The sequence below is a fragment of the Haliotis cracherodii genome, unplaced genomic scaffold (assembly GCF_022045235.1).
Source record: "Haliotis cracherodii isolate W230 unplaced genomic scaffold, xgHalCrac1.p SCAF_10, whole genome shotgun sequence".
Lineage (NCBI taxonomy): Eukaryota > Metazoa > Mollusca > Gastropoda > Lepetellida > Haliotidae > Haliotis > Haliotis cracherodii.
This window is the reverse complement of record NW_027266265.1, coordinates 42,210,718-42,229,504: the sequence shown is the minus strand read 5'-3', so window position 1 is coordinate 42,229,504 and position 18,787 is coordinate 42,210,718. Positions and strand designations below refer to the sequence as shown.

At 37.4% G+C, this 18,787-nt stretch overlaps 1 protein-coding gene across 1 annotated transcript; it reads right to left on the bottom strand.

Annotated features, from left to right (window-relative positions):
• Positions 1 to 1,263: 1,263 nt before the first annotated feature.
• Positions 1,264 to 17,838, bottom strand: LOC139454395 (bifunctional arginine demethylase and lysyl-hydroxylase JMJD6-like). Its single transcript, XM_071236069.1, has 4 exons — positions 16,995 to 17,838; positions 15,404 to 15,539; positions 8,824 to 8,956; positions 1,264 to 4,123 (listed from the first exon to the last, which is right to left on the bottom strand). Exons 1-4 carry the CDS (start codon positions 17,699 to 17,701, stop codon positions 4,038 to 4,040), a joined length of 1,062 nt encoding a protein of 353 aa, XP_071092170.1. The 5' UTR covers positions 17,702 to 17,838; the 3' UTR covers positions 1,264 to 4,037.
• Between the last annotated feature and the right edge of the window lie 949 nt (positions 17,839 to 18,787).

Genomic DNA, 18,787 nt, shown 5'->3' with positions numbered 1-18,787 from the left:
CATTAGTAAGCAGTGAACTTGAAACATCAACCTGAATGAAATCTTAAAATTGTAATCACATGAAGAAAAGCTGGTGAACTAAAATGAACAAGAATGTTTTTTTACTGCCCCTTCTTATTTTTGAATACATTAGTTCAAGCTGTTATCATAAATGTGTTTGGAAATCAGAAAAACAATAATAGCAAAAACATCCTAGTACAACTTCTGATTAATGCTTTACTGAAACAGCATTACAGTTGATGTCATGTTGACTCTTTCTGGCACATAAGACTATTGAACTTGTAACAGCAGTTTGGACAATAGATTGTATTGTTGTATTGTTGTATTACTCCTACATATTTCTAAGTTCAAAATATGAAAAAAGCACTTTTTTCTCAGAAAACCCATTTATCAGAATCAAATTTGCACTGCACCTCTCCTATTGGTAGAGAAACTGTACCCCAAAATGAAAAAGATTCCATAAAGTAGTTTGTAAGTTATAGGTCACACAAATGTTGAAGTAAAAAGATTCTAAGTTCAAAACATGAAAAAAATCATATATGTTTTAGAAAATACACATATCATATTTAAACTTTGCACTGCACATCTTCTGTTAGTATGGAAGCTGTTCCCTAAATTTGAAAATAATCCATGAATCAGTTTTCTAGTTATAGGTCACACAAATGTTTCAGTAAAAAAATGTAAAATAGCTGTATTGTTTTCCAGAAAATCCAAGTACTGGTATCTCAATCAAACTTCCCACTGTGCCTCTCCTATGGGTATAAAAGATTGAAGAGAACCTATGTAGTAGTTTTCAAATTATAGGTCGCACACAAAAATGTCCTTGGAAGGACGGTTGGACAGACAGAATTCCTTGGTATAACTGTATACCCCCCAATAATTTGGGTCAGGGGTATAAAAATTGAAAAATATGAAATATGAAATATGCAAGAATTGAGTATGTGGTGATTGCACATGTACTTTTTTCATGGTTGGTTTGTTCGTTGGTTGGTTTGTTCGTTGGTTGGTTGTTTAACGCTGCACTCAGCAATGTTCCAGCTATTTCACGGTGGTCATAGAATCGAGTCTGATCCAGACAATCCATACAATACGATAACATGCATCATCAACCAAGTCAGCGAGTCTGACCACCCGATCCTGTTTGTCGCCTCTTATGACAAGCATAGTCGCCTTTTACGGCAAGTATGGGTTGCTGAGGACACATTCTAACCCGGATCTGGCAAAGTACCAATACTGGTACTCATTACACTGACTGACCCTTCTCTTGTCAGAAATGTTCCACTTAAAACACATGAAGATACCTGTGTACACTATAAATGTTTATTTCAGCTTAAAGGCAATACATATGTAAAGCAAATATAATTTATGAAGTTCAGAATTTATACATCAAAGATTTTCTTATTAATACACAATATCATATGAAAAGTTTGTACATTCAACAAGGGATATTACAATGGTGAAAATATTTACATAAGGCTCATAATAACATGTTGTTCTAACTGACGTCGTATACCAATCTTGAGCCATGATAAATTAATAATTAGACTTCCATCCCAGCCTGCGTCACTACCAATCAGTCGACCTCATACAATAATATCAGAGCTACAGATAAGCAGCGTATTTGCGAAAAATACCCCCTAAAAATATTCAAAAGCCAATTACTTTCAATTAACTTGTGTACAGAAACGCATGCATAAATGAAAAACTCAAATTATAAAAACAGCACCTGTAATTACCCAATGAAGCTTTTTCAGCATGCGTACATAGGAGATAATTTCCGTAACACAATTACGAACTAATTTACTCTCCGAGTCAAGCCTATATATTTAGAAGACATATACATCTAAAACATTATTTATTTCTTTTTTAAATCTTAAAATGTTCACTCATTTTGGGAAAAACCTAATAGAGTGATGAATAGATGAGTGAAAAAATATTGGTTACCCAATGAAAAATGTAAGAACCCAATTAAAAAAGAAACCCAAGAGTAAAAGCTCAATTGCTCAAAAAGTTATCTGGAGCTCTGTAATAGATACAGGGGTTATGTAACACACAACTGGCCTACACTTATCATTGATAATGGACCAGCCTCTCCAGTGTGCTATTAGAACATCAATAATAATACAGTGATCACTTTGAATAAATATAAGAAATATATTGATTAAAAAATAAATTTAAGAAATTGATACATATATTATTTCTATTGATGTTATTATGTATCATGTGATTGTGGAGTGTCTTGTTATAGGAACAATCATCAGTTCCATTGAGAAGTGTGAACGCACCAAATTAAGCCAGGTTGGTTTCGGTGCTCCCTGACCCCTTGCTAGAGCGAGTCTATAGAAAGAACGAGCACAGTCGTGAAAGACTGAAAGTTCAACTGCAAAGGCAAGAGAAAACTCCTTTGCTGTACCTGGATGTTGTGAGCTACTATGCTAAACTTGGCTGACTTTGTTGTACATGGAGAGTATATGACAACTTGAATGCAGAGATGGCTGACTTTTACTTCCTTGAATTATATGTATTAATGTTATGTTATCATGTGAGTAAGGAGGTGAATAAAGTGCATAATAAGACATCAAGTATCATGTAGTCCTTATGGCAGTAAAAAGTTGGCCAGCCCATTAACATAAAGGTAATTAACACCAACCGCCCTGACCACTAGACCATAACTTTTGTTGTTTAAAGCTGTAGTTCTTATGAGATGTAGTTCTTATGACAGGACACCTGGCTCGTTGACTTGGTTCATTGCCTGTCTCTAAATCTAGACAGCCTGGATTTTTGTTCACAATATCGATCACTGGATTGTCTGGTCCAGACTCAATTATTTACAGGCAGCTGTAAAAGCTGGAATATTGCTGTGTGCGGCATTAAACAACACCCACATTATTATATGTACTGTCCCAAAGTACCTACAGACAAGCATATCACCGTGAGTGTTCCTGTCTTTCTCTACAATATTTCCGTCATGCTTCAGTTTCATGTAAATCATATTTGCCAACAGATTTTTAAAAACAAATTCAAATAAATGGCCTTCTGGCTCACGTTTTTAACATCTCTAATAAATTTGGATGAGAATGTAATAATTAATTTACTGTGGCCTTGACATTTTTATCAATCACAGAACATATTGCTTTACCCATACCTCAGGAGGATTTCTTTTCAAAGCGAAAATTATTTACTAATACCAGGTTATTGGAACAACCACACAGCCTTCTTCAACACTGTAACAACATGAATAAAAGACATTGTCATATTCTGTCAAAACAACTGTGGTTTAAACCGAGCACGCAACTGTACGTGACGTGCATAAAACACACGATTTGTTGACATGAGTACACCCAAGTAAATATTGTTCTGCTAGACAGGATTGACTGAACAAATGTCCCATGTCGTAGCACTACAAATCTGCAACAAATACAGCTGTCATTGCTGAATACAGGCAGACAAAGAATGGCATATAATACAGCATGTGTGCTCTAATACAAACAGCTTCATGGACAAATAAAAGTGAGCAAGATGCATGGATCTTGCGAATAAATTACATTTTTGATACAATGTTAATAGCTTTCAATACAACAACGCACCACATGGGACATGTAGGAATATATAGGGATTTAACAATCTTAGTAACGATTTTACCAAATGGACATTCAGAAATATGTAGCTTTTTGTAACGAAAACTACTGAAACAATCCTGCTATTATAATGTCATGAATGGGGAAGGATACTGCAAATGTCTCCAAATCATGCTACCAGATATCACAATGAAACACTTCTTTTGTTTGACAGGAAGGTACACTACACCAGTGTCCATATCTAATGAGACTAAACATTTAGCCCAATCTCATTAAAATCTTTTTTTTTTACAATTAAATACCGCTCTCCGAAAAGATTTTAATGAGATCGGTTTCAAACTAGCCTTTTAATCTATATGAAGTATAAAGTGTGCAGAATGGCAAGTTAAAATAAAACCCACAAAAAAAAAAGACAGTGCAAATATGGAATTTCACAGTTAACCAACTGTAGCAGTGTACTCAATCATACTCAGAGCCAATGGTGATGCTGATGTCGGTTCCCACATTCAAGGTGGAGTGGTACCATTTGTTTGTGTCCAGAACAACTGAAAAAAAACAACATAATTAATAGTGATTCAGATTACACTGAATACAAGCATTGAAATTGAAAACAATATCAAATATCAAATAACCCACAAGCCAAGTGTGCAATATTCCATCATCAAGATGACGTACATATAAACAAGTATGAGCATTCCTGAATATATGCAACGTGTTTGTGTCTCTCTGTAAAAGTTAAGGAAGCTAAAGCACTATGTAGCATCGGGTAAGGAAAACATAATATTCTTTCACACCTTTTTTGTTTATCTGTTTAATGACAGACAGGATTATTATTAGCTGTAAACATGGTAAACATGTCATCAGACTGTTGATGTGACATATCAGTATCAATGCTGTCCTTTGTTTGTTTGTTTGTTTGTTTGTTTGTTTGTTTGTTGTTTAAAGCCGCTCTCACCAATATTCCAGCTATATGACAGCGGTCTGCAAATAATCGAGTCTGGACATGACAATCCAGTGATTGACATCACGAGCATCGAGCCATGCAATTGGTATACGATGACATGCATCAATGAAGTCAGCAAGCCTGATCCTGTTAGTCACCTCTTACAACAAGCATGGTTGCTTTTTACAGCAATCATGGGTTGCTGAAGACCTATTCTATGCCCGATCTTTACGGGTGGCCTCTTGAATCATTGATATATTACTAGCAGGAGACATATAAATAAAATAAAAATTATGTTTAATATATTTCTTTGTCTTCCTACTAGGGACGGCGGGCCTGTGAAACTCGTGTGGCCTAATACATATTAAGATCTGTTACACCAATACATGTATTTACATAAATGTAAGTAACAGTGTTAATCAAATGAATGAATTTGCTGCATTTCAGTTTTCAGCTCTTCATCCCTATCAGCATCTTCAAACCTCAGTATCTTTTATACACCACGCTACAGGGAGGAACACAGGGTTAACACAACAGTAAAGTATTCACGGTGGCCCATCGGTTAAATTGAAATAGCAGTGATTATTACAGTTTCTCTAATATCTCATTGTAACAGTAATAAATATGACACCAAACCTGAAAGGAATAGAGGTAGCCAATGGCAGCTTTGGCCATGTCTTCACAGCGGAGAAACTAACATTTTAGTCCACTAGTCCTCATAATGATAACATAGAGCAAAACCCTTAAAAATGGCAAATTTCTTATAGTCCTTATGATGCCTTATCTATTGGGCAGTTTTGCAAGGACTACAGGACTAGTGCCAATTTCTAACACTGCTTCACCGACAGCTATATCTCCTAAACATATATCTCTCTCTATGGGAAAAAGTCACTTAGATCTGACTATGATTTATTGTTGTAGGCAATCAATTAAAAAGATTCTCTAATTTTTTCTAAAATACCTGCTTAGACATGCATAATTATGATAATTGAGACAGCACACAGCACAACATACAGGTACACACATGCAACAATAAATTAATGTGAACATTTTACATCTCACTGATTTCCCAAAGTCATTAAAAAATGCAGAAAAATCAACCAAGCAAATTCAACAACTAAAATTCAATTTGAAATTTGGGATCACATTAGGTTATAGCTTGTTTTCCGTGTAGGCTTACACCTCAGTACAATCGCTCCAGTACGGCAGTTAATAACCTTCTCTCATCCACTTAATACCGGAATCAATACCTGTCTTGCATTGAGATTATATCCAGAACTGAGTTACAGTACAGAGAGAGTAATAAAGCTATTTAGGTCCCCTTAATTTCACCCTCGAGTGACCATGCTGAAACACACACACACACACACACAGATAAGAGACATGCAAGCGATCCTTTGAAAATAAACTAGATGAAACTCTTTCATTTTCACACCATTTTTGAGAAATGATTTATATCCCGGTCCTTTTATTTTCAAAAACGCTTTGATATTTCTTGTTTATGTGATCCCCACATTAACCTACAGCTAAAATGTCAACTCTCTACACAACTACTTTTTCTTCCATAAATAGAAATGTGAATCGGCTCTAACGGACTCAAATCCGTTACCAGCCTCATACCTGTTATTTATCAGTATAGTAACCATGGTAACATTCTAAAAGGCCGGTGCCATTCAAATAACCCTTGTGATGTACGTAGCACTTGTCCACAGTGGCAGTTTATGTGTGCCAGCTATGGTTTAATCTTCTGTGTCTCAGCTAGTGTCAGTATGTTTCTTGCAGCCTACAAGGTGTGCTGCCATCTTCCCCAGGCAAGGGAGTTAACTGACAAAAAAGGTCCAGTTTCCACCCTTGCTGAACTTGACTGGAATTCCGGAGTAACATTTTGGCTGGACTAACAAGTCTATGCATAGTCCAATCACAATTGTTTAACTAACTAGACATCCGGTTCGTAAACAACATGGATTTCGTGTGCAGATGTCTGTCGACTGCAGGATTTGCAAAGCATGTGTACCGTCAACTTCGCGTCAACAGATATTTTGCAAATATTTTCATGTTTTTAATCAAGGTGCTCAAGTGATCTCATGCACTTCACGTGAAAAGACCCGTTTTATTTCAACAAAGATCTTGATTATTGATGAGATCATCTTGACTGGGCCCCGCCATTTTGTTGGAAGCAACTGCAAGCGATATGAGCGATGGAATCTGATTGGTCAATAGGAGGGACATAGAAGACACATAATAACTCAAATTAGCCACTGGTGGCGATATGATCAAGCCTGGAAATTCCATCCTAGTTCGGCAAAGGTGGAAACAGGACTTTTATAGTCAGTTAACACCCTTGCCTCGGGAAGATGGGTGTACTACATAATGCTACTGTTTCAGTATATAACTCACATTAATGAAAGTTTCATCTAATACTGTCAGCTGTGAGTGAGAATATGGACTTGTGATACAACTATAACAAGTCAACAGATGTTGTCAAGACTTATTTAACTTTCTTAATTATGAGTGTTATGTGAAAAATATCAGTAGATCTACTTAGTATTAATGTTAGATAGAAATGTCAGCTTTGAGGTTCATGGCATTTGTAAGCAAAATTGATAATCCTTGTGTTATGGTTTTCGGAGAATATGGACTTCGGATGCTTAAGAAACATTTGTAGTCCAATCACAATTGTTTAACTAACTAGACATCCGGTTCGTAAACAACATGGATTTCGTGTGCAGATGTCTGTCGACTGCAGGATTTGCAAAGCATGTGTACCGTCAACTTCGCGTCAACAGATATTTTGCAAATATTTTCATGTTTTTAATCAAGGTGCTCAAGTGATCTCATGCACTTCACGTGAAAAGACCCGTTTTATTTCAACAAAGATCTTGATTATCGATGAGATCATCTTGACTGGGCCCCGCCATTTTGTTGGAAGCAACTGCAAGCGATATGAGCGATGGAATCTGATTGGTCAATAGGAGGGACATAGAAGACACATAACTCAAATTAGCCACTGGTGGCGATATGATCAAGCCTGGAAATTCCATCCTAGTTCGGCAAGGGTGGAAACAGGACTTTTATAGTCAGTTAACACCCTTGCCTCGGGAAGATGGGTGTACTACATAATGCTACTGTTTCAGTATATAACTCACATTAATGAAAGTTTCATCTAATACTGTCAGCTGTGAGTGAGAATATGGACTTGTGATACAACTATAACAAGTCAACAGATGTTGTCAAGACTTATTTAACTTTCTTAATTATGAGTGTTATGTGAAAAATATCAGTAGATCTACTTAGTATTAATGTTAGATAGAAATGTCAGCTTTGAGGTTCATGGCATTTGTAAGCAAAATTGATAATCCTTGTGTTATGGTTTTCGGATGCTTAAGAAACATTTGTAATTTTCGCACTAATCATATGAACAACTGTAAAACATCTCACTAACTTATAAAAGACAAATTTATCTTAAAAACAAGCCATCATCCAAATATTTACAATGTCTGTGTGGCGCCACACCCCTTGTTATAGCCTGAGTAATTGCAATAAACTTGGCCGTCCGAAAACTTATGATGTCCAAAAACTAAATCTGACAATAAGAAAACGATGAAAGTAAGATGTACCATTCCATCAAACACTACTTGTTCTATGCTAAAGTTAAATGTCAACATGTCAGTTAACATGGTTAACTTATGATACTTATGGAATATTTCATGAAACAAAACAGTATTCAACATGTTCAATAGTTGTTTTTCTTCCCTAGTTTAATGGGGGGGCATGGGTTTACTTTCTAAAGTGCCACAATTTGATGTGCAGAGTTGCTTCCCTTGGACACACCAGAAACCTATGATGGTGGGTTTGAATCCCAGTTTGCCCCAATTTATGTTTCTAGGTTTGTCAGCACCATACCAATGTTCACGGGTTTCATCACTTCAGGTCTTTCCACCCACATCAAGATGACTCGCTGTGATATAACTGGAATACTGTTCAAAGTGGTGTAAACCCAACTCACTCACTCCCTAGTTTAACATGGAAGTAAGTAAGAGTGGCCCTGTCGTCTAAGGCGCTACACTTTGCTTTGCGGAGTTGGGTCCCTTTAAATGCCAGAATCTGCATCATACCTATGTTCATGAATTTCACCTGAGTGGCAAACATCTATGATATTAGATACCAAGGTCCAAGACTAGTTATCAAAGGGTGGGGCTGGCATAACCATCTTGCTGTGACATAAGTGAAATATTGTCCAACACACTGTAACAAAGAGTAAAACAAACTCATGCTCTAAACAAAATGTAGCCTGTAACTCACTTATATCGCCTGGTCTGACGATGACCTCCATGGTTCCTTCACACTCCAGGTAGCACTCGACTGGCGGCTCCAGCGTCCACTTCTTTGTTCCGGTCACCTGGGCCTGCCAGGAAGCATGGCCGACATTGTCCAGCTGAGGAAGACAGAACACGGTGTGGAAATCATGAAAAAACACAGAATTCATCAAAATATTAGCAATCAAGGAGGCTGTGAAGGGGTGGCGTAATCTTAAGCAGTTATTAGATGACTCCTTCCCTTGCAAGCTTGACAGATGATGGTCAATGTATAATACTAACAGATCACTTGAGCTAAATATACTCTGTATGCAGTTTGGCACAAAACATTCATGTTGACATCTTCCAACTGTATGACAAAGCAAAAAAACGTGAACCAAACAGTTCTCCATCGCAGGTGAGGCCATACTCCGTGCACATGACACCATTGACAAAGTATTTGATGATATTGGTCTATCAAAATGATACCTTGAACAGACTGTCTGGCCCAAAGATCATCAACGTCTTGGCTGATATCAGCGTTCGAAATTGGCAATAGTCCGATAGTCCTTACCAAACTGCCCAAAGGTTAAGGTATCATAAGGACTAGTAGAAAGATGCCCTTTTTAAGGGTTTTGCTACATCAATATAAGGACTAGTGGATGAAAACTGTTAGTTACTACCGTTGTGATATCCTATGCAAAACTGTTTTTGCTGTAGAGTTGCTGTGGTAGTTGAGGTGCCTGGACTGGGCTATGGAGGTACCCAGGTCATGCGAGGACTACTAGACCTGAGAAAGTCATGTCTTGTCCCTTGGTGTTGGTAGCAATTCCATAGTCTGATAATGCTGCTTGGGGATACATGAAATGCCCTGGCTACATCCGACCTAGATTCACCAGTTTCCAAACAACCGATGGTGATGTTTCTTTCTGGTTCACTCATCCGCTTTGTTTTTGTTGTTGTGCAATCGCCCATATAAAGACAGATTTGTTTGTTTGTTTGTTAATGTCTCACTCAGCACTATTCCAGCTATATGAAGGCTGTCTGTAAATAATCGAGTCTGGACCAGACAATCCAGTGATTGACCTCATGATCATCGATCTCCACAAGTGGGAAATGATGACATGCATCAACCAAGAGTTGCTGAAGACCTATTCTACCCCACATCTTCAGGGGTCAAGAAGAGAGGTAAACAACAACCCTTCAATATGTTAGTAGTTCATGTGCAGATACTCATTTCTTTTTCATGTGGATGTGTTGTGGCAAATATGCACACTTGTGATCTGCATTTTGCCTTAGCTGCATTTTCATGACAATAAAATGTTTGGAAAACCAATTTATGTTATATTCATGATTCCTGTACCTCTATGTGTAAAACTCTGACATATATATTCACATCATTCATTTTACATTTGTTTTGGTGGAGTATATTTCATGTTGCTGAATTCCTTCTTTACATTGGCATCAGTAAGCGAAGAAAACAAATTAGTCACAGGTTTCTCATTCACAGACACTGATGCGACAGATGTGTATGAAATGTTCTGCCACGTTACCAGTTAATGCTGTTGTACTAGTCTGTTCCACTTCATCATGGGAATTGGGAGGACTGCATTCAGGGTTAGACACACTAGTCAGTTATTCTGAGACTAGTGAAATTTTGAGGGACTACCGTATTCGACGTAATAGGCGCCCCGCTCTAATAAGCGCCCACCGCGATATTTGCTAATATACTGGCTAGTGAACAATCCCAATCAGCACTCCTTCCGATTGATCAATGTACACAATACTTATTTATTCGGGTATAATACACACTCGTGTGTTATATGCACACTTAACTGTGGGCAATTAAATTCTGGAAAAATATATCTGTCGTATATAAACATTTCAGGCTGTCAGCATAAACCACGAAATTTATCCTTTAGCTCTGTTTTTATTCGTGTATAATACGCACTAATGTGTTATATGTCTCTTAATTATGGCCTATTAAATTCTGGAAAAATATATCTGTCTTATATAAACATTTCAGGCTGTCAGCATAAACCACAAAATTTACAGTCTTTCAACTCTGGTTTTTTTTCCACCAAAATAATATTCTAATAAGAGGCCCCTATTTCTAATTTTGAGAGCACCCTGGGCGCTTATTACGTCGAATATGGTAGTTGTTTTTAAAAAATCTAGTTATTTTACATTTATCATAAGTCTGAAATGAGCTGTGTAGTAGTTGTACAGGACCAACAGTGTCTACCCATGGCATTTATACAGTCTGTGCCAAAACCTTTTGAGCCAACTAGCCCAAACATGGCTCTCAGCATCATTTTCAGTAGATTTTAGTATTACCATTTACATGTAGACTGTTGAGCTTACTAGAACCAGTGATAGAAACTAACTGTTTTTGTCCACTTGTCCTCATAATGATAGCATATAGCAAAACCATTAATATTGGCAAATTTCTACTAGTCCTTATGATACTTTAACTATTGGGCAGTTTAGTAGACTGCAGAACTCGTGCCAATTTCTAACTCAGTAGACCAAAAAGAACTTGACTACACTCAGGCTTCAGACTAGTGGCTAAAGTGGCAGACTGTATCAGTCTTCAATAGGCTCTGTTATGATCATGAAGTGGTGTGGATGGTGGTCACTAACCATATTTGACGTAATAAGCGCCCCGCTCTAAAAAGCGCCCACGGCGATATTTGCTAATATAATGGCTAGTGAACAATCCCAATTAGCACCCCTTCCACTTGATCAATGTATACAAGACTTATTTATTCGCGTATAATACGCACTCATGTGTTATATGCATCCTTAATTATGGGCAATTAAATTCTGGAAAAATATATCTGTCTTATATTAACATTTCAGGCTGTCAGCATAAACCATGAAATTTACTGTCTTTCAACTCTGGTTTTTTTTCATCAACTTTGTTGTTTTTTTAGAGTGCCCTGGGAACTTATTACGTCGATTACGGTACCAGCTTCTGTTTCAGATGAGCCACTGAACAAGAACATCACTAAAACGCACCTGTCTCATCATGGACTGGGAACATTTTTGGCCACTACATTAACATCACTACTTCTGCATTGAAGGAAATTGTCAGAGTCACAATCAAAGCAAATCTACCTTTTTATTTCCTCAACACAGACTGAGACATGTCAAACCAAGACTCATGTAATATTTCCTCATCACAGATTCAGACACGTCAGAGGATATGTTTCATTTTGCAAGGCCATGTGAAGTGACAGATTTGTGCGTCTATGAAGTGTTTCTGCCATGTTAATGGTGCCTTTCAGGTAGCTCAGTCTGTTACACCTCATTATCAGGGAAGTGGGAGGACTTGCATTGAAATACATCCTTAATACACTATATTTAATTTACATGTGCTTCCCAACCCGGCCTGTCCTAAAAAACAGTGCCACTCAAAAATTCATAAAAAAAACATTCTATTCACTCTCTTTTATATCTCATCCCGAAAAATTAATTGTATTTCGTAAAGAATGCAGTATACCGGACACATTCCGCCATTTTGGTAAGGATGTGTCACCTTGCTAAACAAAACAGGGGGGTTGGGAGGCTTGCTCCCCACTCAACAGCTTGAATTAAATGCTTTTGTGAAATCTTTAATTACCATAGTAGATACAAAAGACATTATTAGTAGCATCAAACAAACATTGCGGATTGGTGTTCGGTATAATGCATGTGTACCTGTATTTCATGTAGGGGAAATGTCTGGAAATCACTATTGCGATAACTATTGATACTGAAAGAAACTATTGTGATAACTATTGATATTGCAAGCAACTAAAGCGATAAATATCAATAGTTTTCAGTGTATCATTTTAGATGGATTTTAGAGTTGGCTTAAACCTTGGAACTGAAGTTTCCTTTGAATGTCATAACCATAACAACAAATAAAAAGTAAAGTTTGAGATATGACTGATTTGTTTTTTCGTTACCCTTATAATTTAAGAAAAAGAAACTTCCACATTACCATGTGTAAATTACTACTACTCATGATCAAAAGAAAAACAAATTTGAACAGCATTGCATGTATTTTATTGATATGGTAAATACAATCGAAACTATCATTATTCCTCACTGAAATCGATACTATTGATCAGAAACTGATTTAACAATTGATGTATTGACTTTAAGTGCTTACCAATGGCAATATATCGACATTTTGATTTATCGTGACACCCCTAATTTCATATTTCTTGACAAAATATATGTTGTCTTCATTGTTAGGATATTCGAAAAGTCAAGTAGCCCTGTCTCTTTGTCTGTAGTTTATTTCATCTTAGCTCACACTCTTTTCACCTTTAAAGCCCCCAACACAGATACAGCAAGCATTGCATTTGGAAAATGGCACAAAACTGATCCAGTTGAGAACCATTTTAAGTGTTCCCACTGGCTTTTGAAACTGCCAGTCCTTGTGGACTGGCTACTCTAAAAATTACCAGTCTCCCCTAAATTTTGTCAGTCACAACTTTCACCAAATTAAAAAACATATGAAAATTATTTGGTTTTAATTCTTTCAACATCATGTTTAGTGCAAAGGTGTCATCTCTGAAGTAACTATGTAAGATCCATACATCGTTCACACGAATTTCAGTCACAATTTTCTCTTTTTGTTTTAATATTTCAAGACGAAGTCGCTACAAATGGATATTTAACCTAGAAATAGACGTGGGGAAACACTGATGGTAACAGACAAGCTGACTTTGTTCGAAAAAGGTACTCATATGAATATCACCGATGTTTTGTTCAATGACAAAGATGAATGAGGTACTTTATTTGCTGGTCCACAGGGACTGGCAGTCACATGAATTACCAGTCCAAACCTAATTTTATCGGTAAAAAACTGGTAATTACCTGTAAACGGGAACGCTGATCTTATATACAATAGACAACTAAACAGTTGTATTCTCAAACTAAGGCACACAAATAAAGACTACAAGCTCAGTTATTATGCCACATTAATTGTATGAACATTGTTGATGGTCACATGCACCATGTGCAAAGTTCTTAATTCTAACTGACTCAGCACTATTGATCACACAGTTGACATCACAGATTACATCGATGGTTGGGTACTTAGGTGTTTGGGTTTGGCTTAGCTGTATAAGCATTTAAAGTCTCTTTTTTCATACTGATACTGATGTGTCGTAGTGGCTATCACAATTCTCAGAGTCAGAGTCACTGACTTTTGTTAACAGTTGTCAGAATCGGGAGACATGAAGACTTTATTTAGTTGAGATAGGTGTATTTTCCATAAAGATGTGCTTTATCACACATGTTCTAACACATTGTGAACTAAGCCTGGCCAGTAATTCTTTTGCAAATTTGTAAACATCTACAAAGTTCATCTGCACATATAATGAGGATATTTGCAAAGCAGTATGTTGTTGCTTACATATGTTTAACTGTAGTATTAAAATCCTTTCCCTTTTCATCGCATTCGTTGGATTTTACATAACTTTAAGTGTGTTGAGGAAAGCATGTCTAGCCATGATCATGTCACATCAAGGCTTTTTGTTGTAGCCATTATGACTTTTTGAAGGCCATTTTGACCATAGGTATGTGGCCATTTTAACTTTTTGTGTCTGACTTTTGAGTTTTAAGGCCATTGTGACATGAGGCTGTTTTGACTACAAGTTGTACAACCCATCGCAGGAACATTAGGTTCCACTTTGAGAACTAGCCCAGCCGCTATCTTGTCATCATGGCTGAGTAAAATTTCACAGTTTAAGCCCAATCTCATTCAAATCAGATCTTAGTTCTCGCTATCGCTAAACAAAGATCTGAGGACATCCCATTAGGGGTCACGTCAGAATGACCTTTCATCCAACCAATCAGAGCGTCGCTTACCAGATCATGAAAGTGACTGTCGGAATGTGTTTTCTAATCATGCAACCACGAAATATTTAACACAGGGTATTCCAAACGACAGTTACGGGTTTTATTATTATATCCATGCAATCTAGGCCATCTATAAGCCACTCCAGAATGTTATTCTTATCAGTTTTAAATTTTTTAATCGAGAATACATCAAAATATGTTTCGAAGCGTAGCACCCAGTTTGAAACTAGTGTCGTAAAGCTCGAGAAAGCTGCCTTCTGATTGGCTAATGTCGATTTCTTGTCAGTCATTTCATTGGTCGGTCAAAATTTGCGAAAGGTCGTTCTGACGTGACCCGTAATGGGATGTCCTCAGATCTTTGTTCATCGATAGCGAAAACTAAGATCTGATTTTAATGAGATTGAGTTTAAGCCCTACTTGTAACTTGTAAAAATATATCTTCGTGATTTGTGAACCGGCTCATTTAGATAGGCCAAACAGCAGCCAAAGCAACCAGAGACAGTTGTGACCACTCAAACAATTATGAAGTCACATTGACTATTCTGTTAAGTGAATGGCATAGACATTAAATGATAATTGTTATGGTTGCTATCTGGTTGACAACAGATATCTATAAAAACAAAACCAATCTACAGACCAATATCCGTTGAAGCCATAATGCAAGAAACAAAACAGTTTTATCACGTTTAGTTTGGCCTAAATTAAATAACACTGAAAATGACACTTACATGTAAATGGGCACCATAGCCAGGACTTCCCATGAAGACCCAGTCCGTTTTGCTGGACTCAGCTACAGGGGGGAGGAAGTAGGGCCTGTGGTAGTGTTGTCTAAGGATGTTCCCCGCATTGGAGTCACAGTTGCTCCTGTAATGAGGAAGACAATCTAAGCAGCTTGAATTACAACACAGGAAGGATTTGTTAGCAACTGACACTCAAGGAAGTGTATCATATTTCCATGATTTGATTAAAACGTTTGTTCATACAGGGAACACATTTCTTGCCAGAAATTCTGCAAGTTTCTTTGCCTGTTCACCTTACAGGCCTCGATTAAGCTGTTTAAAACATGCACAGTGCAACCTATTATTGAAAAATGCAACCTAATATTTATGTCTACATACATGTAAAAATAAAATTCAAATTTGTGTCTGGCTAACTCTTACTTATCTGCACAACAACGATCTTCGAACACACTCACATCCTCTATGCTTTATTTACCATACTAGATCACTAATTGTTGTTATGTGTGATCATGAGTGAGTGAGTGAGGTAATGCTTCACATTGGCAATATTTCAGCCATATCGTGACGATCATGTTATGTGTGATCATGAGAGATCTGGGATTGTACTTATTTAGACTAGTTTATACATCTATGTTTCATCTCAGATAAATTTATGCAACCAGGGTGCAACCTGGGTATGTCTGGTGCAACTAGTTTGTCATGTCAACATGCACCTGGAACAAATTAAGTCAAGTTTCTTAAATCGTACCCAGCCTTATTTAAGGGGACAATGATCAATTGTCCGGTGACTGGGGGTGTCAACTCAGAAGCATCATGATACATATCTGTATATCAAATAATAAGATTAATTATTTTGTATGTGTATAGATAAAAGTTACCTAGAGACCTGCAATTTAATGCTAAATATGCATAAAATTGAACTTTCAGGCTTCTCTTTGTTCATCTTTACCATGGTGATCTTAACAAAAGAAAATGTTCCTATGCAGTGAATTATTTATTTAGTAACAATACTCATCAATTTGTATCAGTTGTATTGATACTGTATTGACATTAAAATAATCCAAATATATCAATATTGTGACTATACAAAGTCCATATGAAAATATCCTTTACATGGTATGGCTAACAGCAACACTTCAAATTTTATGTTAGATCCTAAATGTAGGAAAAAAATGTTCTAATCAACAAATGAATTTATTTTCATGAACAAACATGAATGAACATAAACATGAGCTCAGTTTCAATCGTAAAACGACCGGCTCTATAAAGGCATAGTTTTAGATAATACTTTGATGCGATTATAGAATCTGCTCGCCACCCAATAGCATCATAAAACCTAGGTATGTCTCAAGTTAATTACAAATACATAATACATATTTACGTATTATGTACATACAATATATATTTACAATCCATAGGGTTAGCTGTGGTAGGGTTAGGGTAGGTTACCCACAACTCCACCCTCAGCCCTCGGATCCTTGAATGAAAATAGTGTTGAACATATTCTATTATCATTATCTATTATGGCTCCTCAAGATAAGCTAGATGAAGCTGAAATTTATATCAAAATATGTCTTACCATCCAATATACCAGGGCTGTGATCCATCTTTCATTGTTGCTCTCTCTTCATCCATTTGGAAAACCTCTCCCAAATTCTTAAAAGATGTTTTGTATGGAAAGAACTGACAGTTATTCTCAACGTTTTCCAGGGCAGGGCTACCCTCCTTATAAATGTTCTTGAAAAACGAGTAACTAAACTTTTCAGTTGCAGTCCAGTTTTTCATCCCGTCAGTTATGACAACAGGCCTTGCTGAATATGCGTATTTATTTTCAAATTGCTCAGGTTTTATTTTGGAAACTCTGTCGATTTCCTTTACCCCTTTACAAAAGTCGCAAGAGAGCGGGGGACGAAACACATCTTGCAGGGTTTCCAGCGGTTCTAACACGCATGGTTCGCGATAAATATCTTCTTCACTGAGCCCTTGAAGGCGAAAATACACTGAGAGCATAACATCATTTTGGATAGGCCACTCCAAACACCAAACTAAACAGATTGCGACATACACGGCGAAAACCACTCCAAAACTTTTCCAGAGGTACAAAGTTATAACATTTTTCTTCTTGTTTGTTTGCGAAATTTCTTTTAAGGCCTCTATCTTCTTAAAGTCTTCATCCTTCAAACCAAGTTCCTTGGCCTTTTGATGCAGACGACAAAACTTTTGTTTAAGTTCTTCTTTTATCATTGCCGGACTCGAGGAACTTCCCGACATGTCCGGAGCGCTCATGGTTGCGACTGTCTCAACCGTCGCCTATCACTCTAATGCCCGATCTCGCAAGCGTCGATCGATGATCACACAATCTACGCGACATGAGAAGAGTGTATTTTGTGAAAGATACTTGTTCCGTATTTACAGAGGATTAAAGGGAGGTAACTCTAAATTAACACAGCAAGCTCTTCACTGCGTTTGTCCGAAGCTCCTCACAGTGCTAGCCCGTTGCAAAGAATGTGTAATGCGCTGGGAAGGAGCTTGCGCTTGACCGGTCCCTGATACACAAGCTCCAACGCAGCGCCGTAGTGCCGTACCTCGCCGGGATTAAGTTAAAGGGGCACCGATCTCTCTGACACCGGACTGGTTGTTGCCTTTGTTATTGTTTTTTTCCGTGATATCACAGAACTGTCGATTAGTTCGCGACCTTTGCCGTGCCAACCGTAATTTGCACATTTGTCGCTTTTATTGATAGTATCGTCACATTGATCAACAAAATGAAATACAGTTTTATCTTGGAAATAATTTGGAAATGTAGGTATCTTTAGGGGTAGCAAAAGTAATAGTGACGTAGTTTTGAAAAGTCACTTGCTTCGTATTGTGCGATTTTCGTTTCGAAACATATATAGGGATATAACCGTAACTGTCAGTACATTTGAAATAGCGCGCATACAAATCCAACACGTCAGAATCAAATGTTGAGATGTGTTTGTGTGCATTGTTTCCAATGTGTGTTTGGAAGATAAGGCTAGGAGGGAGTGAGGGAGTGAGTTGGGTTTAACGCCGCTTTTAACAGTATTCCAGTTATATCGCGGGGTGTCAGCTTAATGTGGGAGGACACGTCGCTATATAAGTGCAATAATCTTGGACGCGACGTTAAACCCAATTTCACCTCACCTAATGTGGGAGGAAAGCCCGAAGTGATGCAGGTCTCAGACGTTTACCACTTCGGTGAAACCCACGAGCACGCTGTGCAGAGTTGCGTCCCTTAGGCACGCCAGAAACCTATGATTGTGGGTTCGAATCTCGGTTCGCCCCGATTATGTTTCTAGGTTTGTCAGCACATCACCCGTGCTCATAGGTAAAATCTGAGACCTGCATCAC